General features: G+C 38.0%; 8 protein-coding genes across 13 annotated transcripts; all 8 read right to left on the reverse strand.

Moving 5' to 3' along the window:
• Window positions 1-120: 120 nt before the first annotated feature.
• On the reverse strand, window positions 121-6,232 carry LOC110843511 (solute carrier family 35 member G1-like). 2 transcript variants are annotated; one of them, XM_035848215.1, is made up of 7 exons: window positions 5,566-6,232; window positions 4,979-5,195; window positions 3,779-4,792; window positions 1,765-2,306; window positions 1,409-1,657; window positions 969-1,321; window positions 121-349 (listed from the first exon to the last, which is right to left on the reverse strand). In XM_035848215.1, the coding sequence occupies exons 4-7, from the start codon at window positions 2,287-2,289 to the stop codon at window positions 232-234; spliced, it is 1,245 nt and encodes a 414-aa protein (XP_035704108.1). In that variant the 5' UTR covers window positions 2,290-2,306; window positions 3,779-4,792; window positions 4,979-5,195; window positions 5,566-6,232; the 3' UTR covers window positions 121-231. The 2 variants fall into 2 exon arrangements, with proteins under 2 accessions (XP_035704108.1, XP_021945169.1); XM_022089477.2 differs by lacking the exon at window positions 5,566-6,232 and having other exon boundaries at window positions 4,979-5,555.
• Window positions 6,233-6,676: 444 nt separating this feature from the next.
• On the reverse strand, window positions 6,677-8,572 carry LOC110844899 (solute carrier family 35 member G1). Its single transcript, XM_035847905.1, has 5 exons — window positions 7,799-8,572; window positions 7,639-7,729; window positions 7,411-7,568; window positions 6,978-7,330; window positions 6,677-6,886 (listed from the first exon to the last, which is right to left on the reverse strand). Exons 1-5 carry the CDS (start codon window positions 8,255-8,257, stop codon window positions 6,769-6,771), a joined length of 1,179 nt encoding a protein of 392 aa, XP_035703798.1. The 5' UTR covers window positions 8,258-8,572; the 3' UTR covers window positions 6,677-6,768.
• A 637-nt stretch (window positions 8,573-9,209) lies between these two features.
• LOC110843614 (epidermal retinol dehydrogenase 2) lies at window positions 9,210-11,335 on the reverse strand. 2 transcript variants are annotated; one of them, XM_035847906.1, is made up of 5 exons: window positions 11,088-11,335; window positions 10,278-10,475; window positions 9,805-10,190; window positions 9,586-9,711; window positions 9,210-9,499 (listed from the first exon to the last, which is right to left on the reverse strand). In XM_035847906.1, exons 1-5 carry the CDS (start codon window positions 11,214-11,216, stop codon window positions 9,379-9,381), a joined length of 960 nt encoding a protein of 319 aa, XP_035703799.1. In that variant the 5' UTR covers window positions 11,217-11,335; the 3' UTR covers window positions 9,210-9,378. The 2 variants fall into 2 exon arrangements, with proteins under 2 accessions (XP_035703799.1, XP_021945284.1); XM_022089592.2 differs by lacking the exon at window positions 11,088-11,335 and adding an exon at window positions 10,579-11,056.
• Window positions 11,336-14,264: 2,929 nt separating this feature from the next.
• LOC110844050 (17-beta-hydroxysteroid dehydrogenase 13) lies at window positions 14,265-16,050 on the reverse strand. Its single transcript, XM_022090161.2, has 7 exons — window positions 15,705-16,050; window positions 15,418-15,621; window positions 15,194-15,333; window positions 14,985-15,104; window positions 14,790-14,915; window positions 14,594-14,719; window positions 14,265-14,529 (listed from the first exon to the last, which is right to left on the reverse strand). The coding sequence occupies exons 1-7, from the start codon at window positions 15,870-15,872 to the stop codon at window positions 14,448-14,450; spliced, it is 966 nt and encodes a 321-aa protein (XP_021945853.1). The 5' UTR covers window positions 15,873-16,050; the 3' UTR covers window positions 14,265-14,447.
• A 133-nt stretch (window positions 16,051-16,183) lies between these two features.
• On the reverse strand, window positions 16,184-18,100 carry LOC110843968 (estradiol 17-beta-dehydrogenase 11). Of its 2 annotated transcripts, XM_022090040.2 has the most exons (7): window positions 17,975-18,100; window positions 17,701-17,749; window positions 17,406-17,609; window positions 17,172-17,336; window positions 16,764-16,987; window positions 16,545-16,673; window positions 16,184-16,458 (listed from the first exon to the last, which is right to left on the reverse strand). In XM_022090040.2, exons 2-7 carry the CDS (start codon window positions 17,704-17,706, stop codon window positions 16,389-16,391), a joined length of 798 nt encoding a protein of 265 aa, XP_021945732.1. In that variant the 5' UTR covers window positions 17,707-17,749; window positions 17,975-18,100; the 3' UTR covers window positions 16,184-16,388. The 2 variants fall into 2 exon arrangements, with proteins under 2 accessions (XP_021945732.1, XP_021945731.1); XM_022090039.1 differs by lacking the exon at window positions 17,975-18,100 and having other exon boundaries at window positions 17,701-17,968.
• A 327-nt stretch (window positions 18,101-18,427) lies between these two features.
• Window positions 18,428-20,103, reverse strand: LOC110844605 (estradiol 17-beta-dehydrogenase 11). Of its 2 annotated transcripts, none has more exons than XR_004834177.1 (7): window positions 19,815-20,103; window positions 19,540-19,743; window positions 19,327-19,434; window positions 19,081-19,232; window positions 18,875-19,003; window positions 18,677-18,815; window positions 18,428-18,613 (listed from the first exon to the last, which is right to left on the reverse strand). XR_004834177.1 is itself a non-coding variant. In XM_022090847.2 (7 exons), the coding sequence occupies exons 1-7, from the start codon at window positions 19,974-19,976 to the stop codon at window positions 18,544-18,546; spliced, it is 948 nt and encodes a 315-aa protein (XP_021946539.1). In that variant the 5' UTR covers window positions 19,977-20,098; the 3' UTR covers window positions 18,428-18,543. The 2 variants fall into 2 exon arrangements, 1 of the variants encoding a protein (XP_021946539.1); XM_022090847.2 differs by having other exon boundaries at window positions 18,677-18,799; window positions 19,815-20,098.
• Window positions 20,104-20,275: 172 nt separating this feature from the next.
• Window positions 20,276-21,996, reverse strand: LOC110843603 (17-beta-hydroxysteroid dehydrogenase 13). The gene is made up of 5 exons (XM_022089576.2): window positions 21,685-21,996; window positions 21,274-21,585; window positions 20,910-21,187; window positions 20,671-20,796; window positions 20,276-20,551 (listed from the first exon to the last, which is right to left on the reverse strand). The coding sequence occupies exons 1-5, from the start codon at window positions 21,820-21,822 to the stop codon at window positions 20,383-20,385; spliced, it is 1,023 nt and encodes a 340-aa protein (XP_021945268.1). The 5' UTR covers window positions 21,823-21,996; the 3' UTR covers window positions 20,276-20,382.
• A 786-nt stretch (window positions 21,997-22,782) lies between these two features.
• On the reverse strand, window positions 22,783-24,342 carry LOC110843604 (short-chain dehydrogenase/reductase family 16C member 6). Of its 2 annotated transcripts, none has more exons than XM_022089578.2 (6): window positions 24,069-24,342; window positions 23,793-24,002; window positions 23,530-23,720; window positions 23,258-23,455; window positions 23,020-23,145; window positions 22,783-22,943 (listed from the first exon to the last, which is right to left on the reverse strand). In XM_022089578.2, the coding sequence occupies exons 1-6, from the start codon at window positions 24,207-24,209 to the stop codon at window positions 22,877-22,879; spliced, it is 933 nt and encodes a 310-aa protein (XP_021945270.1). In that variant the 5' UTR covers window positions 24,210-24,342; the 3' UTR covers window positions 22,783-22,876. The 2 variants fall into 2 exon arrangements, with proteins under 2 accessions (XP_021945270.1, XP_035703197.1); XM_035847304.1 differs by having other exon boundaries at window positions 23,793-23,983; window positions 24,069-24,242.
• Between the last annotated feature and the right edge of the window lie 15 nt (window positions 24,343-24,357).

Raw genomic sequence — 24,357 nt, forward strand, 5'->3', positions numbered from 1 at the left:
TAACCAGTTCTGAACATTTTTTCAGCTGCTTGAGATTTATTACTTTCAAACTTCAACAAACAACCAATGCGCATGCACTTGTTACGACTGCAAAAAAGTAATGCAAAGCAAAAACACAAGTTTATTGCAACTCATTTTTGCATCCTCATTTAATACTAGCAGTAAAATATTAGATTTATTTACAAGTACTCAATTATTTTTATGCAATTTGCCTCGACTTTGTTTTTTGCTTCACCAAAGTAAAAGATTACACCGCTGTCTTGCTTTGTTGGTGGCCGGCAGGGAGCCAATCCATTTCCGCAAAACTGTCGTCAATATTCCAATCATAATAAGCATCGCTCCGGATATGCTGTTAGGCATAAAAAGTCATAAAAGTGTTATTTTACAATGTGCTAAGTGCATATATAGATATAAGCTCATAAAAATGCGCAGAATAATAATTTTTATCACACTCGGGACTTCCCAGGAAAAAATAACAAGTTTAGGCTTCTTATATTAATATCAACTCAGTTTTTCTTTTCCATCCCGCGCTGGTATCCTTCCCATGCTATTAGTATGGTAGGGATACGAAGCGGGAATCAAATTTTTGGTAAAGTAATTCTGAGTCAGTAGTAAACGCGTGGGTTGTTGCTGTTCGCACTATGAATATGGCAATTAAGCACTCACTAATAAGTGAATCTTCATGCGACTCTCTGAAGTTGAGATCTTTTCAAGAGCATAAAGAAAGTAAATTTCTTGGAACCCAACGACTCGTTTTAAATGTTAGATAAGAATTTGAACAAAGCAAGAGAGCGGATGGGTAGTAAGATATGCATAAATATAGCGGTGTGACAAGTTGTCGCTTGTTATAGGTATTAGCACCGTGAGCACTGGACTAACCAGTTTATCCGCTACAGATCGATTAGGTGATTATCGGTAGTGTGTAAAAAGCATAATAATTGATTCACCACTGAAAAACACTCGTATACCTGAACCAATCTGGAACAACCTTCAGAAAGACAAGTTGCCAAACGAACGCAAAAATGACTTCTGACGTTCTTAGTAGTGACACGGGGCCAGCTTGTTCTAGTTGAAGGGCGACAGCGAGGAAAATTTGTCCCAAACAAAAAACAAATCCGGTCGTGAACATTATCAAAGCTTCAAACACGCTTTTTGGAAAGGAAAAAACGCCTAAAAATAAGGCCAAGAGTGCGCATTGCAGCGTTCCCCAAATCCCGAACGTGAGATTAATTACACTGTGATGAACATTTTGCAGATATCTCATCAGTACGAGGGTGCTAGCAATCGAGAGCATTGAGGAAAATGCTAAACCTGCTCCCATCTATGAGTTTGCACAAGTACAGTCAGTTAATAGCTGTCAATTAATATTCATTGATGCGCATACAATTGATGATTATTGGGTAGTTACCAGATCATCTTTTTTAAACGACTCCTCCCCAGTGAGCAATGGCGGACGCGTAATTACAACCACGCCAATTAGTGTCAGCACAATTGTTATCACTGGCACAATACCACAGTTTTCTCTGAGAAAAACGAACGCCAAGAGAAAGACAAAGACGGGAGAGCTGCAGGCGATGACCAGTGCGTCACCAATAGTTAGGTATTGCAGAGAATAAAAAAATAACAACATTCCCGAGCACCCCGTAAATGCTCTAGCCTAAAAAAAAGTTTCTTTTGATTTTAGCACAGAATAAAAAGGCAATTGTGTGGGTTGAATCTGTGTGGGTATATATGTAAAATTAAATGCATGAATGTTAGTAATACCCCAAGAATTGCAACCGTTCCTAGTCCAAGGTCCTCATCAATAATGTCAACGGTGTCCTGCTTCGAATTGTTCCTGTACCGGTGATACAGGTACAGAGGAAACATTAAGAGAGCCGTCCCAAGGAACATGTAGAAAGCGGGAATCAGAGGGGGATTATAATTTAGGATTTTAAAAATCAATGCATTTATGGAAAACATTAGTGATGACATAATTGCAAGTAGGAGACCAAAATAGCTACTCCACTCCTTCCTGGCATCCTGAATGTTATTATCACTGGGAGTCTGACTATTTCCGCTTTCGGGGGTAACTGTTTCATTTTCAGAAATCCCAAACTTTTCGGATGACGTGGTAGCCACGGATGGAAGAGGAATTTTGAGTTGCGATGAAAGTGATGGATTAGGACGAGATTGACGGGATTTTGATCTTGGGGTCGGCATTTCAGTTGATGGGCCAGGAACCTCGGATGAATTTGTAAGCGTTTCCGGGGTACTATGAACCACCAATTCGGGTTCATCATCAGTCATTTCTTGCTCTTGACACTCTAATAAAAAGCATTTTTTCATACTTTTATTTTACTACCTTTTAAAGGAGTACAACAGGCTTGTGCAATTTACAACAATTTTGTTAGCTTAAAATTCACCTCATTGAATACAGTAAAATCAGCAGCTTAATTGCGATAAAATGCAAGAATTATGTAAATTATGCAACTCTTGTGTTATAAATCAATTGAAAAAACAAGCCAATATTTAAACTACTGTCAGATTAATCTGCCATCCAATTTGTCAGGACAATCAGACAAAATATGGAATCACGAATTACTGCTTAATCATTGGGTTGGTTAATAGGATTTTAAATATGTATGAATGTATGTATGTGCATTGCAATGAACACATATAATATGTATCTATAAACCAAAGATGTTTTCTGTGATAGAAGTATAATGAGTTACTGGTTTATGTATTTCTTCCATGCATGCCTGGAATCAGGAATCTTGCTTTTAAGATGCGACGAGTTTTCGTAACATAAAAGTGGTTGTTGTTTTGCAAAATAATGTCCTATCCGATGGCAAGGTGAGTGTTCAACCTAATAGTTGCACAACTTAATCTCTGCACTTGGCTAATCATGAAAAATCTATGTATTTGGTCAATAGAGCTGAAAAGTGAGGTTGTCTGGAGCCATCTTTTTTGTCTTTGTCTCTCATGTTTTAATATTAATAAAGCGGACCCACATAGGTCATGTCTCGTGTTGTGCCTGCGAAATTCTGGTTTTATAATTATTATTTTGAGCAAACTGAACTGAAATTATGGCACATTTATGTTTATCTCGATGGAGTTCAATTTTGAAAGTTGCCGATGCAAAATGATAATAAAAAAAGATCAGGAGCTGCATGGGTAGGTACTTACATATATATGCATACGTATGTCATAATGCCGTGTCATTTCGTATTTATGGGGTGGAGATAAAATCAATAATTTTTACGTCTCGTAATCACGAAGATGTGAACTCGTTTGGACTTTTGAAAGCGTCGGATTATTGTTGAAAGAACTACTTGTGAAGATCTGCCACGACCAAGTCTTCAAGTATTTTCACTTAAGGAGCAGCTTGGGAAACACAGGATACTTGAAATAAAATATTTAAATGGGATCCGCTACTTGCTTTTTAGTAAACTCGTTAATTTTGAATTGCATTCCAACTGGTCATTAAATAAAGTGGCAATTCCGCCATACGTTTACACTAGCCCAATGGAGCCTCTAGTTCATGCTACATATTTACATTTTTCAAAGTAATTAATTTCCGTGTTCCATGCTTATTATTTGCATGCACAGCAAAAACGAAGCTGTCGAAATATAATTGATAACACAGATTAACAAGCTGACAGTTGGAAGTTGTAATTAGATTGTCAATTATGATGGGAAATTGTAAGAACCGAGCTAAATATAATTGCTTAAGTTTTTTAGCCAAATTGTTTCAGAATGCGGTTGTTTATAAGAAAATATTAAAACACATTGATACCTTTATTAACCAGCGATGTTTCGTGTATCGTTGTAAAAGAGCTTATTTTTATTTTCAACTTTGCACAGATATGCACATATCTATGTAGAATAAACCAAAGAACAACTTGTGTACGTACGTTAAAAAACTTGCATATAAATTAAATCTTAAGTATAATCAATCACATTGTTATTTTTTCTAATACTTTTAATAATTTCTCAGTCCACCTTCCTCGTTCTGGCTACAAAATTGACACAAGTTTGTCTCCACTTTGCATAAATTCAGCTGAAATGTAGCGAACTCCAAGAGTGTCCATGTAAAATAATTACAACAGTTATAGGTATGTACATGCATATACAAAATAACTAAAATTATGTACTACCCCCATATCACATCACATAACATTTGTGTACTCGTGTAGTATTTTATTAACGAGTCGCTAAAAGATTTTGTGCAGATCGCATAATGCAGAAATCAAGAGTACCAGACATTTGATTGATACAATGTGCAGAATACTGATATATTAGAAACGTGTATGTTGAAGGTATCATGTAGATTTGCTCTCACTAACTAAATTCAATCAAACGCCGCTGTCACACAATTGTACACAATCATATCAATACAACATATATCACTTTAAGGTTATTAAATTGACTACCTCTAACTATTGGATATTTTCAATAGTCTGTAGCACCTCGTGCTCCCAGCCTTTGCTTTGCCATAGCCCGTTTGACATCTGAGTTCATTAGTTTTCGTAATTTGTCTTCTAAAGAGTCGTCGTCGTGTGATCTTCTCTGGGCCGGTGGTGCAGACGGGTCTCAAGTTTCCTCTCTTAAAAGACACCACGTCATTCTTGTGGGGACAGAGGACTGACGGGACATTCAGCCTGACACAGTGACCCTCAAACGGTACGAGCTCATCTGTGGCATCACCTTGCTTGCCATATCGTACGCATGGGTTGGGCCGGCAAACTGGCTCTAAGCCATATATGGCAGATGACTCCAACACGAGGGAATATCCACGGTCACAAATACCCTGTTTTGATACGTATGCAAGAATTATGTATTTCGTATGTACTGCTTGTTTCTTTGTCTTACATTGGGTAGCAAAAAGTCATGCGAGTTTGTTTAATGAGGTACTCATTAAGCAAACAATAAAGAATAAGGGAAACGATGGGTATTTCTATTGACGGGAAGCATTAAATGATTAAATCTTATCCACCTGTGAGTAAAGGAAGTGACACTGTCCTCGAACGGCTACCATGGGTCGATTATTATTTCCACTCGGTTCACACGCACAGTGACCGTACATTTGCTCTTCCGGATGTTTCTTGAATAGCATTCGGGAGCCGCAAGGACCGACAGTGTCAATTTCATAGCAGGCAAGACTAATGGGATCCAACCGCTGAGACTCACTTTCACATGCTGGACCAATGAGTCTGTATTCATACAATTTGATACAATCATGAAAGATAACAAGAAGTATTACGAAATCTTATGCTGGAGATTTATTGAACAATTTATGCGTAAATAGAGGGATTTCATACGTCTACGTTAATCATATTATGATATATGTAGCTGAATTGGCAGAACATGAATAACAATAACAACTTTTTAGGTAAATATACCTAAGAGTATATTTTCTCATTATTTCTGTGAGCACGATACGCCACGCATAAAATGCCTGCTTTTGTTAAGTGTTTTCTATTACATATTCAAGGATATTGAGAAGTTGCAGTAGCTCCTAGATTTAACACTTTGCCATTTATGATATAACATAACTAGTAAAAATATGCAAAATGAGCATACCGAGTTATTCTGTGAGACCTCGTCGGAACGAAGATACGAATTGGAGTAGCAATTCTTGCAACGTCCTGACGCTCTTCTTCAGAACTTTCACCCAAAACTATGGAGTTTCCAAAATTTTGGAAGCGTGGTGTCACAAAAAATCTATTGCTTATAACGTACCCTTCACTTTCATCAAAAACAGCAACTGCTAACAAAATTACAGTCAATATACTTGATGTTGGTGAACACATCGTTTTAATTTATAGTATACACTTGAAATTACGAGTAAACAGATTTTTAATGCTGGAACAACGACAATTGCCACTTATAAACCAAACAACATTTGTGAACTTAAGAAACTTTGGAGCATGTATTATTATCTGTTATATGAAAACGCTGGAGGCAAATAGAGACAAACGCCTTGGAACTAACTTTCTGTTTAAATGTTCTCAATAAAGGATGCCAATACTAATTTGCCACCCACGTCACACTCTTTTGGTCACTTGGGATAACGATATCATTACAGCAAAATAAGTCCTTAGCAGGATAACTATAATGTGACTCAGGTGTACAGAGTAGAGTTGTATGATTATGAAATTCAATGAAAACAGGTTCATGGAACGACGACCAGAAGAAGAAATACTGGGAACATGATCAATGCCAAACCAAAAATCAACTAAACGCCTTTGTTGAAATAAAGCTACTTGTAGGCCTTGCCAGGGTGACGCATATGCACAATAACTATAGAAGACAACGGGTAGTATGTCGAGGATGTACACCTAGATAGAAGAAGCAACATTTCCACAGATAAGTAATTAAAACTGATCTGATACGAGTTCAAAGAGCTATTACGATCTTTGAATTACACTGTTGCATAAGTGGTTTACTTATTCACGGTCCACACGGTGGTTACTCTTTTACGGCATTACTTTATCTGAATATTATATATGTTACGCCTGCGTGACATTTATTCTATAGCATTTGTATTTATGTGTACCAACTCTAACCACCACTAATCTATATGTGGATCGTATGTATGCGACAAAGCAAAATGATATGCTTATTTATTCGCACAAAGATTCAAACGCACCGATATAAACAGTCATGCACTTATGAATGACATATTTTAATATTTAATTTTAATGTCAAATATGCACTTTATTTGCGTTATCGTCAAAAAAATCAAGTACAAAAGTATTGCGTATTTTCGATTGACTAAAATAATTAGCGGAGCAACACTCCACACATTTTCTTATATTTGTGATCGTCAGGTAGATTAGCGAGCATCTTCCTGATTGCAGTTAAACCAACGGCAAATATCACCAGAAAAGCTCCAAGTACACTGCAGGTGCCAAGTACAAGATCATTAATTTTATTAGACATTAACAAAATAACATTTCAAACACACCAGTTTTCACACTCAGCCGTCTTACCTAAATAAATCTGGAACCACTCCCAGGAAAATGAGCTGCCATCCAAATGCAAATAAAATTTCCGTCGTTCTGACCAGGCTGACTGGTCCTGCTTGTTCGTATTTTAATCCCAACGTAAGAAAAGTTTGGGCACTAAACGCTAAGACTGCTGTTGCAATGATTAGAAACACTTCGGTGCAATTTTTAGGGAGACCTAGAACATCCAAATAGTATGCGATGCTCACACACTGGAAAAACCCCCACGCAGAGAAAAAGAAATTGACGACGGCATGATGAACCGTTCTAAGGTAGCGAATAATTATGTAGGACGTCGCAAGACACAACATGCTTCCAAAACTTACTGCTGCTCCAATCTAAATAAAGAATGCAAATTTATATCACTGATAATTTTGTATCCATTAAAAATTTGCATAAATTCCTCAAGAGGTACTACCATCAAATTATTATCATAGGTGGCAGCCCCAGTGAGAATTGGAGGTCGACATATTATACCAACGCCAAGTAGGGTCAGAATCGCCATGAAAAACGGAAATATGCCAGATTTCTCATTCAACAGGAAGAAGGCGAGCAGCGTAACGAAAATCGGAGCACCTTTTAAAAATTACTTGATTAACAGTAAGGAATATACAAAATATACTTAAATATATAGATAAAACTTTACTTGTGGAAATGACCAGCGCATCTGCGACGTTTAATCGTTCTAGTGCATAAAACAGGAGGACAAGCGAATTTGATCCTACGATGGCTTGGAACTGAAATTTCAATAGTAAATTTAGCACTGTTTGCATATGTACATTACAATTACATGTAAATATACTCACCACCAAGTAAACCAGCGTGGAGTTGACTGGCCAAAGTGCTTTGAAGACTTTTTGTTTCTTCCAGAAAAGTGCATGCCAGATAAATGGTATGGGAATGATCATCATCACCAAGAACCTCCAAACGCCGAGATTGAAGGGATGGTAACCTAACACTTTGATTATGAGTGCACTTAGCGAAAACTGTATCGCTGCGACAATTGTCAAAATTATTCCTCTGTATTTCTTCCATCCCTTCTGCGTCTTATTGGTTTCTCCTCCTGTCGTGGCATCCTTTCCAGATTGGCTAATAATATTTTTCGATTTTTCCTCGCCTTCAGAAATTGGCACAGAAATAAAAGACTCCCTTGTGTGAGCGTCTTCATTTACGTTAATATTCCAACTCTGCAAGTCCGCGTCATCATTGTTTGGGAGAGTTTTAGATGTTAAACTTAAGGTATTTTCGTTCTTGATCTGATTCATTATTAGACGACTGAAATTGTGTGGTGATTTCTTTTAGAAGCAGGTTTCAAAAACAGGTTGATTTTCCGGGGAATGTTTCTGAGCAGACTCGGGGGAGACACGAAAATCAAGTGCTGGAAACCGAACCGTTGTTGAACTCGGAGTAATTAAATGGAGCAACCAACTTGAACCAAATTGGTCAAGTTATTGTACTTCTTTAGTTGAAAAGTGCATATTATATTTATTATGTGAGCGTGCTTCAAAGTTCTTCATTCAGATGAGATAATCTGCAATAAGTAAATATTTAAGGTGTCCCTCGTCGCCTGTATTTCCTTTCTAGTTTATATAAATTATGCTTACAGCGTGCCAACGTACGACGTACATATGCACATACTGCACACCACGATTTGTTGCTGTTTCTTATTTATGTAACGATTACAATTCGAATAGCTCAGGTACGGCATACAAACTAGAGTTTGCAGAGAATGTATACAGAGAATTTACTTTTGAATATTATGCAACCGTTGATGTTGTGCACTGCGTATTATGTGCAGTACAACAAGCAGAGTGGAAGTAAGAAATTGTGGTTACAATAAATCGCAAATATCCTCAGGGCGATAAGATTTTCTCATGACTAAATCTGCATAACAGAATGAGATCGCTTGCCATCAAATGACAATGAACTCGTTTGATTTCCAATGCTGGACAAAGCAAGGTGGTGGTGGTATAACAATGAAATGTAATGTAACATACTGATACTGAAGTGCAAAGTGAGTTCTCATCTGGCAGTGTAAATGAAAATGTAATAATCCTCGAAAACCGCAGAGATATCTGATCATGAATGGAAAATGTTTTATCCACAATTGAGTGTCCTGTTGAACAACATGGATTTAAAACCTTGCCACATATGCCTATCTTATCCATACCTCATTGAACCAATTGCATCCCTCTCACAGATTAAAAAACTAAATAATTCTTCTTGACTTTACTTATTTATTCACAGATCTGCTTTAAAGATTGAGATCAAGGATTAATCATTTACCATTACATAATTATAAGTGTATCACAGAGCACATAAGGAAGGACAATAGCAATTGTTTTAAAATACATGGTAAGACTAGGAATAGCATAATAAAAATTGGCTACAAAGAGGATGAAGTGCAATGAGAATCCAGTTGAGATTTATTGCTGGTGGTAGAAATGGGTTCGAATAAGGGCATAAGAAAATCTGTAACAGCTCCTCTGGCCTTGTTCGGGATTAAACTGCAAAATCAGGTTAAAAAGAGCACAAGAGTATTAAAAATACTGATTTACTTATTGCATATTGTATTTATGTTTGAGGATGTTACTTTTCTAGGAACAAATACAGCGGTATGTGCGGTGGACAATAGACATACTCTATTTCCCTTTTTAAACCATTTAGAAGATGTCTGGCGACATATTCCGGCTCAAGAACTGGCGTAAAATATGGGAATCTAAAGTTTATACAAAAAAAATACAATTTAAGAGATAGATTTTAGCAATTACCCAACCAGGTCATAGTATATCATGTATTGAGTAATAAATACCTAAATCTGCAGCATAGTCCTTTAAATAATCTCGTATTGACTGCAGAAGGGTAAACGGTTGTAAATTTAATATCCGGTTTCTTAGGATGATGTCGAATTTCCGATTTCAGAGACTCCAAATAGCCATGAATGGCTGCTTTGGACCCATTGTAGGGCACCATGTTCCGAGTAGCCTTTAACCCAGCAAATGAACACATCGTCACCACGTGACCTTTTGAGCACTCGATCATATTGGGAAGAAATTCTTGTAAAATCCAAAAGTGGGAGAGTACATTTACTTTAAAAACGTGCTCGACTAGTTGTGGATTACATTTAAGAAACTCTTGACAAGGAGCTACCCCTGCATTGTTGATGATGATAGTAACTTCGCCGACTTCTTTTCTAACCTATAAATACAATAATTTTTAGCTCAATTCAGTTTAGTTCAAACAAGAAGGAGTGATTCATGTCGGCAAAAAATAGCAATGTGCAACCTTATCTGCAAAACACTCCACAGTAGATCTATCCGATACGTCGACCATGTAACCATACGCAAATGCGCCCAATTTCCTTAAAGACTTGACTAACGCGTCGTTATTCCCTTTGTGAATATCCCAGCAAACAATTTTAGCTCCAGAATTCGCCAATTGAAGACAAATTTCACGCCCAATTCCATTTCCTGACCCAGTTACCTGAGAATACAAAATTTGTATTACAAATTACCATTTACATCAAATTAATCCACAAACACTAGAAAATATTATAGTTTGTTTGGTAAATTGTGACGCAACAAACCAAAATAATTTCTCCGGCAAGTGACTTGGCTGGTTTCGGTCGCAATAATCTCCAAAAGGCTTCGAAATATGAGTAGATTATGTAAACTAGTACCACTACCGCCGTGGCCAAAGACTGAATAATATCGAAGAACGTTGATATCAACCCTTTCTCCATCTCCCCCTTTTTTGTTCCTTATTTACTCCGATAAAACGGTGAACAATAAGAAATCAAAATACGGCGAGACGAGTGAAGAAATTTTACGCGAGTTCGCTCACCGGCTTCTCGTTCACATCAACATGAGATGAGACTCTCATCCAATGCATTCGATATTTGGTTTTATTGCGAGTCTCACATTGCTTGCGGATTCACGAAAAAAATTCATTCTCAAAGTGGATTTACTGAAGCAAATTTTATTTTCATAAAGTTGTACTTTATATAAAATTTCAAGAAATGTGAGTGGGCCGTATGCACAAATAATTGTATAAGCAAATCATGCTACTCTCATGTTGAAATTAGAAATTACTCGCAATCAGAATCAGAGCTACTGTCAGAATCCTCGTCGCTGTCGGACTTGTCAGATTCTTCTTCGCTGCTACTTTCCTCTTCAGAAGATGATGACGACTCACTGGACTCGCAATTTTCACTGCTTTCTCCATACTGCCTCCTGTCAGAATTTATGGGTTTTTTGCTTCCCTTCCCATCAGAAGAAAACTCTTGAAGGCAAACTGATAGAATTCTGCAACATTCTGTGATACCTTTTAAAGCATAGATCTCCCCACGTCGGTTCTCCTGGTCAGTTTGAATTTCACGGGACACGACGTCATCACAACAATCACTGCTTTCGCTGCAGGATATACAGGAGGAGCTTTCGTCGGTTTGGGTTTGCATGGGGGAGTTTTGACAAAGGTTGTTAGTGTCGGCAGACGCTAAATCATTACGTTCCTCAATTTCAAAGACATTTGCTCCCTGGTCTGCACCTCTATTCTCTGGGATGATGCAAGGGGTTTGACAAAGCATTTGGTACTGAGGACATGACATCGACGATGAGTACCATGGGGGACAAATGGGCATTAGACAGCAAACTTGTGGTTTTGTATCATATGATTTTGGAGGATCAGTAGTAGCGGCTGAAATTATTAAACGGTCGTACAGAGTCAATACAATAGTAATCATTACAACATCAACCTCATTGACAACCATACCGATCAACTTTTGTAAAAACACGAGCCCGCTGAGGAAATCTTTTGCTTTCTCCGCATCCGAGGGTCCGCACTGGTTAACGCACTTCTTCTTTCTCTTGCGTTTCCGTTTGGTATCAGTGGTTTCATTACGAAGCACATTATTTTCATTGTGAAATGTGCATTGTGGACTACAACTAGGAGTTGTAATTTGATTAAAGGGCTGGATAAACCCGGGTGAGAAGGGTGGACCATAGTCCTGATAAGTGGGAGATAGTCTGGACGAATAGTATTGTTGAGGAAGTTCGCCTAATTGTACACATCCACATTCACCGGCGCAACAAGTTGGGATTAGATTGGAGACTTGGGTACCACCAGTGCCTTCAATATCGCACTCTACTCCCATGGTGGCAGTATTCCATTCATTTAAGCATGGATCGTCATCACATTCGTCATCTTGTAGAAGTTCTTTATTGCAGATGTCTACACATTCTTCAGGACATGGCTCACACTCCTCTCCTGTTTCATAGGTGAAAGCGTCCGAAATACCCCCACGAGTGGAACAGGGGTTTGCATTCTGAATTGAAGAGGAAACATTATTGCTTCCGATGGGAACTCGTTCCATGGATAAGTGATAGGCAGGTTTCCGGTGAGGACTGTTTCTGTAGGCCCAAGATTGAGGTTGGTAGTAAGGATAATAGCCTTGATGGTCAATGTCCAAAAGTTGGTGCTTTCCTGGGGTGTGACATTCTAAAAGAATCGATCCACCATCATCATAGCGGCGAGAATCTGGTCGTTCATGATGATGATCGTTTGACCCGTGGTGATGATCGTTTGACCTGCGGTGATGATCGTTTGACCCGTAGTGATGATCGTTTGACCCGTGGTGATGATCGCTTGACCTGTGATGGTGATCGTTTGAAATGTTGGGATGATCGTTTGACCCGCGGTGATGATCGTTTGACCCGCGGTGATGATCGTTTGACCCGTGGTGATGATCGTTTGACCCGTGGTGATGATCGTTTGACCCGTGGTGATGATCGTTTGACCCGTGGTGATGATCGTTTGACCCGCGGTGATGATCGTTTGACCCGTGGTGATGATCGTTTGACCCGTGGTGATGATCGTTTGACCCGTGGTGATGATCGTTTGACCCGCGGTGATGATCGTTTGACCCGTGGTGATGATCGTTTGACCCGTGGTGATGATCGTTTGACCCGTGGTGATGATCGTTTGACCCGTGGTGATGATCGTTTGACCCGCGGTGATGATCGTTTGACCTGCGGTGATGATCGTTTGACCCGTAGTGATGATCGTTTGACCCGTGGTGATGATCGCTTGACCTGTGATGGTGATCGTTTGAAATGTTGGGATGATCGTTTGACCCGCGGTGATGATCGTTTGACCCGCGGTGATGATCGTTTGACCCGTGGTGATGATCGTTTGACCCGTTGTGATGATCGTTTGAAATGTTGTGATGATCGTTTGAAATGTTGTGATGATCATTTAGCACATGGTGATGGTCATTGGACTTGCCATGATAACCGTCTGCTTGAAGATCGTGCAAGTTATATTCTGTATTGACCGTTATAACAGTAGTATCAGCGCTACTCATGTGATTGGACCCTGAACTGCTTGACCCAGATCCAGAGAAGGTTCCCGAATAGCTTCCTGATCCTGAAACTGATCCACTGCTACTAGAATTGGACATCTTCTGTAAACGGTCATGCGAATGATCGCCTTTATCATTGTGCTTTCGTTTAGAATTTTCACTTCCCGATTGACTAGATCCAGACCGAGAATCTTTGCCATCATGTTTGTGACCGTTCTGATGGATTGTAATTTTCACAGATCCGTCTAAGGCTTCATTTGTTGGCAAACTATTGGTCATTATGGAATAAATGATCGCAGAATATTTTCGCGCAAAAATCACGTGCCCACTTGATTACATTGGGAGCGGGGTGAAATTCAATTTAAACCTGCGATCAGTTATTCCTTACTGCCCAATATCGCTAGAATCATCGGTATTAGAGTTGGACGACTCTGATCCAGGGGACCCAGAAGAAGAATCATAATCTTTTTTGTGTTTTTGATGTTTATGTAACTCCTTGGAAGAGCTTGTAGGAGATGCACTTGCATTCGAAGCTGAAGATTTCCGTTTAGAATCTGATGGAACTACGTTGTATACTTGAACTTTTTCCGCATTATGCAAATTAACTCGCTCTCGGATAAGGTTTGATTGTGGCATAAATATGTCTAGACTTTTTGATGGATTCATTGACTTTTGTTCCTTTTCTGAGAGCTGGAGGATTTTCACGGGGAGAGAATGATCCGAGTTAATTGCATCACTACTGTTTCCAATCGGTCTTTCCGGGATTGGAACTGAAACTGCGGAATTTTGTGACGCCATAATAATCTCTTTCTTATAATTCATTTCCCGTTGCTAATAATTATGTGCATTTTACCGACTACTACTTAATTTATCAGTTATTGGATGTTTCAATTAACTGGAAATTTTGAAATGCATCATTTTATACAATACGTACGAAATACGTACTTTTTATTAATGTTTTTATATAGTACAATCTACATGGAATATGGCCAATGAACTCTTGCCACAATAAAATATCTATAAATATATTCCATCGTTAATTACAAGTTTCCAAGGCTGAAAGCAGTTCTAGTTCTTTGTTCATTCTGCTTTCTCCACTACTGCACTTTCTCCTCCTTGAAATAAAGGGACTCGATCATCGAGTCGCTTAGCTTTTGGAAGGCTCGTTTCGGCATGATTCTAAAACGATAGAAAAGAAATGCAACAAATCGCAGAAATGGTTAATGTATAGAATATTTGGTACCCTTTCAAAAAGACGAGGAATTCTCCGATTCTAGGAACAAACACTTCCTCCTCATTCCTCCTCACGCCTTCAACTATCTTCTCAGCCACGTAACGGGGCTCCAAAGGATTAAATAGGAATTGCATTCTGTAAATAAATCAAGTATATATAATTCCAGAATTTGTACATTCGTATTAAAAATGAAACGGCAGCTTACTTGAACTTGTAAACAACTCTAGAAATGAGGGGTGTGTTAACAAAACTGGGGTAAATAGTTGTGAATCTAATTTTAGGTTTCAGGGGATGGAGGCGCATTTCCGCTTTGACAGACTCGATATATCCCCTAAAAAGGTAAAAAGTGAGTTATTGCGCCGAGTATATAGTTAGGTTATGTTAGTTTAATTCCTACAACCTAACTGCAAATTTCGAGGCCGCATAAGGAACGTCATAAGGCAATCCAATATGTCCTGCCAAAGAACATGTGGTAATTATGTGACCGTCTAAATTTTCGATCATCTGAGGTAGGAAGGAGCTGTATTTGTAATAAATTTTATTTTTTCCATATTTTTAATCAGTCTAATCAGTTTAATCAGTCTTAAATTTTAGGCGACAGTTTTATACCGTAGAATCCAGAAATGCGATAGGACATTTACATCCATTGTTTTTTCGATCTTTTCCGGTGTCTGACTCAACAGGTCTCCTAAACCTACAACTCCAGCATTGTTGAACAACCTGCTAACGAACCCCACCTCGTCAAACACCTAAAATGCACAATAACTTTGCCTCAATTTGTGTAAAACTTTCATATGTACATATAATTCAGATCGCAGGTTGCACAAATTTACCCTTCTGGCACACTCTTCCACTTCCTCGCGATTCGTAACATCCACGGTGTAGCTGAAGACTTCGACCCCCAGAAGTTTAACAGCGTCAACAATATGTTGGTTAGCCGACTCGTTGGAGTCCCAAAGCACTAGAATGGTACGCGGATGGTTGGTTGCCAAATTGTAAACTACTTCTCGGCCGATACCACTAGCGGACCCCGTGATCTTTATTTAGACAAATACATATACGATGAGACATGCCATATGAAATCTAATGTGCTATGCATTTTTTAAAAATTAGTACATACAAGAAAGACTTCACCATCGAGGGATTTCAAACGACGTGGGCGGATCCATCGGTACACTAAATGAATGTACGTGTAAACAGTGTAAGTTATCAGAAAGATAACTTCTAGCAATCCACTGAAAAACGTATTTTGGCTGGGAACCTTTCCCAGTAGATTTTGGGCTTCCATAATAAAAATATCAGTTTTTGTGACTTATTGATACCAAGATGAGAGGGATAATTTGTCTGAGCTGCTAAATCACAAATGTGGAAATGAACAGAATTGGAGACCGTTAAATGGTGCTTGATGAGGAATATTCTCATATCATCCTGCGAGTTAGAGATCACCAGCACTTGAACCTGAAATTCGTGGTTGACAGAAGCTGCAAAGTGACAGTGCGCAGTGGTGGTACAACATTAAATGCACAATCGTGAATAAGTCAAAGGTTGGACAGTGATAACGCTGATGTTAACCAATAACAAAACTCTATTGCACATGGATGACAAGAATGACAACTCATTTTATTCAATTATACATATTTATACATAAAGCACGCACTTTTGACTTTAGTCAGTTGTTAATGTTGACTGGGATGTTAATAGATTTATAATGGGTATATATGTATGTCTGGAAAGTATTATTAAATATGCATGTAGCAATAGGGATACCTTAACAATTCAATTCATTGGAGTATGGCTTGTCAGCCTAGTCTTCCTTGTAGTCTCCGTCAAAAAGTTTGTTATTCACTGCCCGGAAGAATGCAAAGGGCGTAAGACTACGCAAAGAATGCAAAAAATTATAAATACAGAGTGCGAAAATTGGCACAATGTTCCATTATTCACGTTATGGGTGGTTACATACCTTTTGAAAAGAATGACTAGTTCGAAGCCTTTTGGAATAATGACTTTCTCCAAATTTCGCTGGATTCCATCGATGATTATGGTGGCCACATTTTCAGCATTAAGCCAAACGTCCTTCTCATTAGCTCCCCTGCAATGATTAGTGAAGTGGTTTAAATATGCATGAAAACCGAACAAAAGTTCATGAATGTATTGTACATATTCAAATGTTATAACTTACTTCACACTTAAAGTTACACCTTTTGTTAGCGGAGTTTTAATAAATGAGGGGAAAATAGTAGTAAATTTTATCTTGTTTGGATTCAAAGGGTGAACCCGTAACTCATCTTGCACGGATTCTAGATAGCCTCTGATTCCGAACTTTGCAGCAAAATAAGCAGCACCATACTTAGCGCCGAAGAAGGAACCCAGAGATGCAGTGGTGACAATGTGGCCGTGATTATTCTGGAAATATATACATAATATGTAAAACAACACAACATATTTATCAGAGGACAAGTTTGAGACAAAGGGGTGTAACTCTACATCGATTCTACCAATATGATTATTTTCTTCGCATCCATGGACAATATTTCCATGTGGGGATTCATAAATTTTCTACCTATATATTCATTCGCCGAACGTTTACCTGGATCATACTTGGCAAAAATGCACGGAGCGTCCAAAAGTGGGAGATCAGATTAATTTGGACTGTTTTCTCCAAATCTTCCGGTTTTGAGTTGATCAAGTCTTTCACTCTGGCAATTCCTGCATTATTCCAGAGGATAGTCACATCCCCAACCTCTTGTTGTACCTAAATTGAAGTATATTTATTTCACGACCAGTCGTCAGTTGATATGAATATTTGATATTGATTTCGTACCTTTTTCGCAGTTTCTTCAACTTTCAATCGATCTGTAACGTCCAATTGGTATGCAAAAACCTTGGCTCCAAGTTTTTTTGCGTCACTGGCAGTTTTTTTGTTTTCCTCGTCATTCCAGTCCCACAAGACCAGGGTTGTTCTCGAATGGTTCTTGGCTAGCTGAAGAACCGCTTCTCGCCCGATCCCCGTAGACGATCCAGTTATCTACATATCACGGTATAAGTAAGCTGTGTATGTATACACGCTTCTGCATTTTTCATAAATCGTAACTAAATTTTTGGCGACGCTTTCATACCAGCATAATTTCTCCATCCAATGACTTTTTGGGGGCTGGGACGAATACCCTAAAAAGTAGGTTTGCATAGCAGTAGAGTCCATAAAGGAGCATAAGCAGAACTTCCCCAATCACTTTTAAAACAGTCAGCACCTTTTCACTTATTTCCTTATTTTCTGCCATATTTGCACAGCTAAGTTTTTCACGGTTTGGTATAATTCAGTAGGTGCGTAGAGTAATGGTAGTGGACTTGGATGAGGTTGTTAATTAAATGATGATTAATTTTTGGTCTTACCGGGAGAAATGCGTTTGGAAATTCGCTTGACCCTTGACCAGTCAGTTGGTAACACCTCATTGGTTGTCAATGTAGAAAAGTCAGTTGATCTGCACGTTGGACATTGTCTCCTCGCAATCTCTTATGTCTCGAATTTATTATAAACATCATCACATCATCCTATGGACAAATCATTAGAAAGAGCATCATCATCACATTCGACCTTCGTAGAGCTTACCATTCTACATTTGACAGTTGGTGAGAATGAGATTGAAATTGATTATATGTCAGTCAATAAAAAACGAATATTGGTGCCGTATGCTTTGGAGGTAGATAAATAGATTGCTCTTAAATTATTCAGTTTTTATTTGTATACAAACTTGTATTATTTCTATTTTTACGCATATTACGTAACTATTTATATGGACATATTTATCCCTACATGTCCACAAAGGAAAACAAATATTGCGTATGTATATGTACTCCTCGAATAAATATTTTATTATGCAAGTACATTCTCAATAATTGATATTACAAACATTAATTGAATATATAAATTTTGATTCCTTAAAATCACAAATTTATGGAATTTATTGAGCCTTCCGCTGGTTTGAGACTAGATAGCGGCGAATTTCCCAAAATAATTTCTCTGGCATCAGTCTACAGAATAATGTGTCAAATTAATAATTTCGTAGCTTTAAGCTCGCAGTATTGTTTGCTCACCCTTTCATAAAAATTGCTACTTCTGCACTGCGTGGAATCACGACTCCTTGTCGATTTTGTCGAATCCCTTCCACAATTTTTTCTGCCACATAATTAGCTTTCAAGTAAGTCTTTTTCCCAAGGCTGTTGTGATAACGGACTATTTATTAGCGTATAATACAGCTAATTTTGTTTTTAATCAAGTGCATTATTTATTACCCAACGGCAGTTTGAGACTTTGCAGTCATTGGCGTTTCCGTGAAACCGGGGTACACGGTAGTAAAATAAACTTGATCCGGAACGTCCGGCATGGAATTAAGCTCATCTTGTAGTGACTCGACGTATCCTCTAATTACACATATAATTAAATATGATGATAATTAAAATTTACACATAGATGTGTAGATCTACAAGTGTAGATCTACCTGATAGCAAATTTTGCAGCAAAATAAGGGACACAAGATTTATGTCCGAAGAACGATCCCAGCGACGCAGTGGTCACGATGTGGCCATGATTATTGGCGATCATGGAAGGTAAAAATGCTCGGAGCGTCCAAAAGTGGGAAATCAAGTTGACCTATATATTTTATATATTGTAAAATTGCACAACGTGTGCATGCATTATTATTATTAATGTCCATAAGCAACTGGAATAATGTTGGCATACTTGCCTGGATAGTTTTCTCCAGTTCTTGTTCAGGACAAGTAAAGAACTGTGTTCCTTGAGCGATGCCGGCGTTGTTATACAGAATGGTCACGTTTCCAACCTCGCTCTGAACCTAATTTTAATACATTTACCATTAGTAAGTAATTACTCTTTCCTGAGCGGAAACTTGGTTTGCATATTAGCCCTTAACAGCAGTTGCTTGCTGTTAAAGATTTACCTTTAAAGCCGTTTCACGAACTTTCTTACGGTCCGTTACATCCACCTCATAGGCATGCACTATGGCGCCCAGTTTTCTTGCCTCGAACGCCGTTTGTAGGTTAAGACGCAGATTTTGATCCCAGAGAACCAATTTCGTTTCTGGATGATGCTTGGCCAAGTGCAATGCTACAGCTTTCCCAATTCCGGACGAAGATCCAGTGATCTAACGAATAGCAGTTGTATAAATTGTCCCTGCAGCTGTAATCACTAGTTAAATATGCAAATGGTTATTACTAGAAAAATTTCACCGTTTAATGGTTTCAACGATCGTGGTACAATGAACCGATAAAATAGTCTCAAGTAACAATAAATTGCAAAAATGACAAGAAAGCAGAAAGATATGGCTTTCTGAATTAACGACGACGACCGTCTGTTCTCTTTCGATTCAACCCCCATTTCGAAAAATATTAATGCTATGTTTCGTATAAGTTAGTTTCTTCGTGTGTGTCTGGCTGAATACGGCACTAATTAAAGGTTTATTTGTATGTACATATTTGTGAAAAATGCGTGATGGGTATCCCATAAAAATGCTTGATGTATACGTGTCCATAGGGTACATATGCCATTGATAATGAACCTCAACCATAATCACTATAAACCACTCATGGCTGCTATCTTTATTATTATGATGATGATATAGAGCGATGAGTAAATAATGACATGCACGAATGATAAATTAACTACTAAAAGACGTACGTATCTCTACTTATGCTGTACAGTTTATTAAAGTCTACACATTTAAACAATATTGAAATGGCTTAACAAAGGGTTAATTAATTATTTTTAAAATGGCTTCATTTGATTAATTATCCATGAAAGATATCAAACCATTGTTGTTTTCCAGAGGGTGAAGCAAATCTGCACTGCTTTTGATGGACCCAGCATCGATCGTCGTTGTCTTTTTTTCTTCATATTCGATATTTCTTACGAAAAAATCCATTGTACGATCAATGGACGCTTGAGTTACCACACTGCAATATACCACGAGAAACAATGAAAACGTGTAAAAATCAAAGCATAATACTTAACAGGATACATCAGATACATGCAAAAGTTGCTAGTGAGTATGTTAGAGATTGATTGGTACTACTTTTGTAATGCGATGAGAACTTGAAGGTACCACGGGATGACTACTGAGTGCTTCTCTTGTCGGATACCTTCCACTATTTTTGTGGCAACGCTGGACAAGTCCAAATGTTTAAACAAGAAACCAAGTCTGAAAAAATAAGAAAATAACCTTCAAGTCTACACAGTTATCATTCATACATTACATTGCGTGATAATCATAATGTACTAGTTAGTATATGCCATAATAGAATGAGGCCATGCCTGTATTGAATCTTGAGATTATCCACCATAGGAGTGTCCACAAAAAATGGGTACACTGTCGTAAATTTGATGTTGGGTTTGTTTGGGAGGTGTCGCAGTTCACTTTCCAGAGCTTCGATATATCCTCGAACCGCAAATTTCGACCCGCAATAAGCTACAGCCTTGCGAACACCCTTCATCCCGAGTACTGAACAACTGGTGACCACGTGACCCCTTCCCTCAGCGATCATTGAGGGCAAGAACTCTCTCAAGGTCCAGAAGTGGGAGATCAAATTTACCTGAATTTTAAAAGTTTTACATCTGCGCATATGTATTTATGTACAAGGTATACACATCGAGTAGAGAATCTAATTTGCATAATTACCTGGATCGTTCTCTCGAGTTGGTGTGGTTGAGATTCAAAGAAATTGGAAATGTGAGCAATTCCTGCATTATTATAGAGAATGGTAACGTTTTTTCCAACATCTCGTCTCACTTTTTTCGCTGTTGTGGACACGCTTATTTTATCGACTACATCAACTTCGTAGGCATAAACGGCAGCCCCCATTTTCCGAAGAGATGTTGCAAGTTTCTCATTTTCTGTTTTATTAATGTCCCACAATACTAAACATTTCGCCCCAGCCTCCACGAGATGAAAACAAACTTCTTTCCCGATACCTGATGCACTTCCAGTAATCTGAAAATGATGATTATCATCGTGATTAAACCGCGACTACATATTTCTTTATTTGATCAATTTATTGGAATAATTTTTCTCGCCCAAAACCTAGCTTACCAAAATTATTTCGGATTTTAAAGATTTCAGTGGTTTTGGGACAAATAATCTGTAGAAGGAGTGCACATAGTCGTATAGCACAAAGAGTATGTACCCCACTAATTCTACCAGACTTGACCAACATTTGACACTAGTCATAATGCCCACAGGACTGCGACTGGACTAACAAAACCTTGACTAAGGACGACTAAATATATGCAAATATTTCTAAACACCAAAGATTTAAGCAATATAAGTTTGCCACACGACTGATGACTAAATCAGAATCAACAGCATTAAGGCGTTCGAATTTTCATTGTTGACTTTTCACTAGTTGGTTGGTGGCATTGTTGTTGTTAGATATCATCGCACATATATGTACATAAGAATATATGTAAATCGTACTTAATTCAAATATGTACGATTGGTGATGGGGAACAAACTGCATATGCACATGCATGCATACATTGGTTGATACACAGTTATTGTTCATCTGCATGCGTTCTAATTAATACGAAACTAAGCAGCAATCAGTCTAGCGTTACCATCAATTTATGCAACGTTAGTGTATTGGATTTCTGGTTCATCGTCAGATACAGTGCACAAGTTGTTTTGAGTACATGCTGTGCCCTTCAAATCTCCACATCAATGATTATTAATTGCTATACAGTCATATTTCTACTGGTCGTGTTACCAATATTATAGAATGTACGTTGCTTACGTTGTGAATATAGCATAAACTACATCAATGGAATTGTTGTTGATCAGCTAACTTGAATCAGTACCCCAAATCTCATAATTACTTACCGTATAAAAAACGAGGAAAAATTTCAATTTTAAATATGGTAAATAGTGGACCTAGATTTAGCGTTGAACCACCATACAAACTTAATTGGGATGCACCTAATATTATGTAACATGTACAAAGGTCCTTATTACGAAGCTCCATGTAGTGAAAATCAGTAAGAAAATATGTCCCTATAACATACGAAAGTTGTAAAATAATTATTATTATTGCATTTAGACATGTGCAGATGTGTGTATTTATTTGCAAGTCTTGGTGTAACAATAAATGCAATTATTTAGGTATGGAGGAAAATCATGCAAATACCAACAGCATTTTGTAAGACCAACTGATATTTATTTATTCACGACCCTTCTGCATGATATTTGTAATTGTTACACACTTACACAAATACTAGGAACTGGTGGATCATTCTCCGCGATATTCCAATATCATAAAATCTAAAATTTTGGATCTCACCACCTCCGGAACAATTCTGAGAGTACAATTAAGGAATATTGTCCATTGTCATTTATTTTAGAGATTTTAGATATTTTAGAGAAGGGGTGTACCTGAGCATCCAGAGAGATGCTTTAAATGTAGGAGGAACAAAGATATGCTCCAGATTTGATTCGATCCCATCAACAATCTTCTTGGCGACATAGGCTGGTTCCAGCAGAGGCATTAACTTTGGAAATCTAGAAATCCATAAATTGATAATTGTATGCAACTTGGAATGCATGCATACATACATTTGCACGCATGCAGTCTGGATCTGGGTGAATGATTAAATAATAGCAAATAGCCAACCTGAGTTTGATATTAAGTTGATCTAATAATGGAGTTTTCACAAACCACGGATAAACAGTGGTAAAGTGTAGTCCAGTTTTATCAGGATGGTCAAACTGGACTTCTTCTCTTAAGGCCGTCATAGCACCACGGATTGCAAATTTGCTTGCAAAGTAAGGAACGTTACCCCGAAGACCGACATGTCCTCCGACAGAACAACTGCAATTGATATACCATACAAATATAGGAACAAGTACATTTCAAAGTTAATATATATACTAAATAAAACCAACGTTGCCACAATGTGTCCCTTCTTCTTCTCAATCATGTTGGGAAGAAACTCTTTAATTATTGAGAAATGTGCCATATAATTTACGGATAACGTTTTCTCTATTTCCACTGGAGTCAAGTTGAGAAAATCTCGGTTGTATGACACCCCAGCGTTATTTATGAGCACGGTTATGTTTCCAACGTGTAAATGAACCTAGCAAGTTCAAAGTTTAGGTCATTCACGACAATTGTAGCTTTTTTGTCCATTTTGCTCTACATTTATTACCATTTTAGCGGTGGCCACAACTTGTTCCGGTTTCGAAATGTCGACGCAGTATGGAAATACACGGAGCGTGCCGTTCTCCAAAAGTATTTGAACCGTATCCTCAAGGGATGATTGATTAATGTCCCACAAAACCAGGGAAATCTTGTCCTTGTACATTTCGGACAGTCTCACGGCCAATAACTTCCCAATTCCTGTCCCACACCCCGTTATCTGACCAGTTATTCACTATTATGTTATTTCAACGATTAAATAAATAGGACAAGGACAATAATGTACCAGGATGGTTTCTCCGTTCAGAGATTTCTTCCATCTTGAAAATAGTTGAAAGAACCCTCTAATGTAACAGCAAACAAGATACGTGGCAAGGTATGGAAAGAGAATAGCAATTTTCAAAATATTACAAATTCGGTTCCCCATTTTCTGGGAATTTTATGTTTAGCTGTTTAGTAGTTTGGGTATCTGTTTATAATTTATGTGAATGCAGACGGTGCGAAGAGGATTTGCAAGTTTTTTTTATGAGGAATATGTATAAGTCTTAAAGTCTTTACAACTGGAAAGGGAGACA

Source organism: Folsomia candida, unplaced genomic scaffold, assembly GCF_002217175.1.
Source record: "Folsomia candida strain VU population unplaced genomic scaffold, ASM221717v1 Fcan01_Sc002, whole genome shotgun sequence".
NCBI classification, from domain to species: domain Eukaryota; kingdom Metazoa; phylum Arthropoda; class Collembola; order Entomobryomorpha; family Isotomidae; genus Folsomia; species Folsomia candida.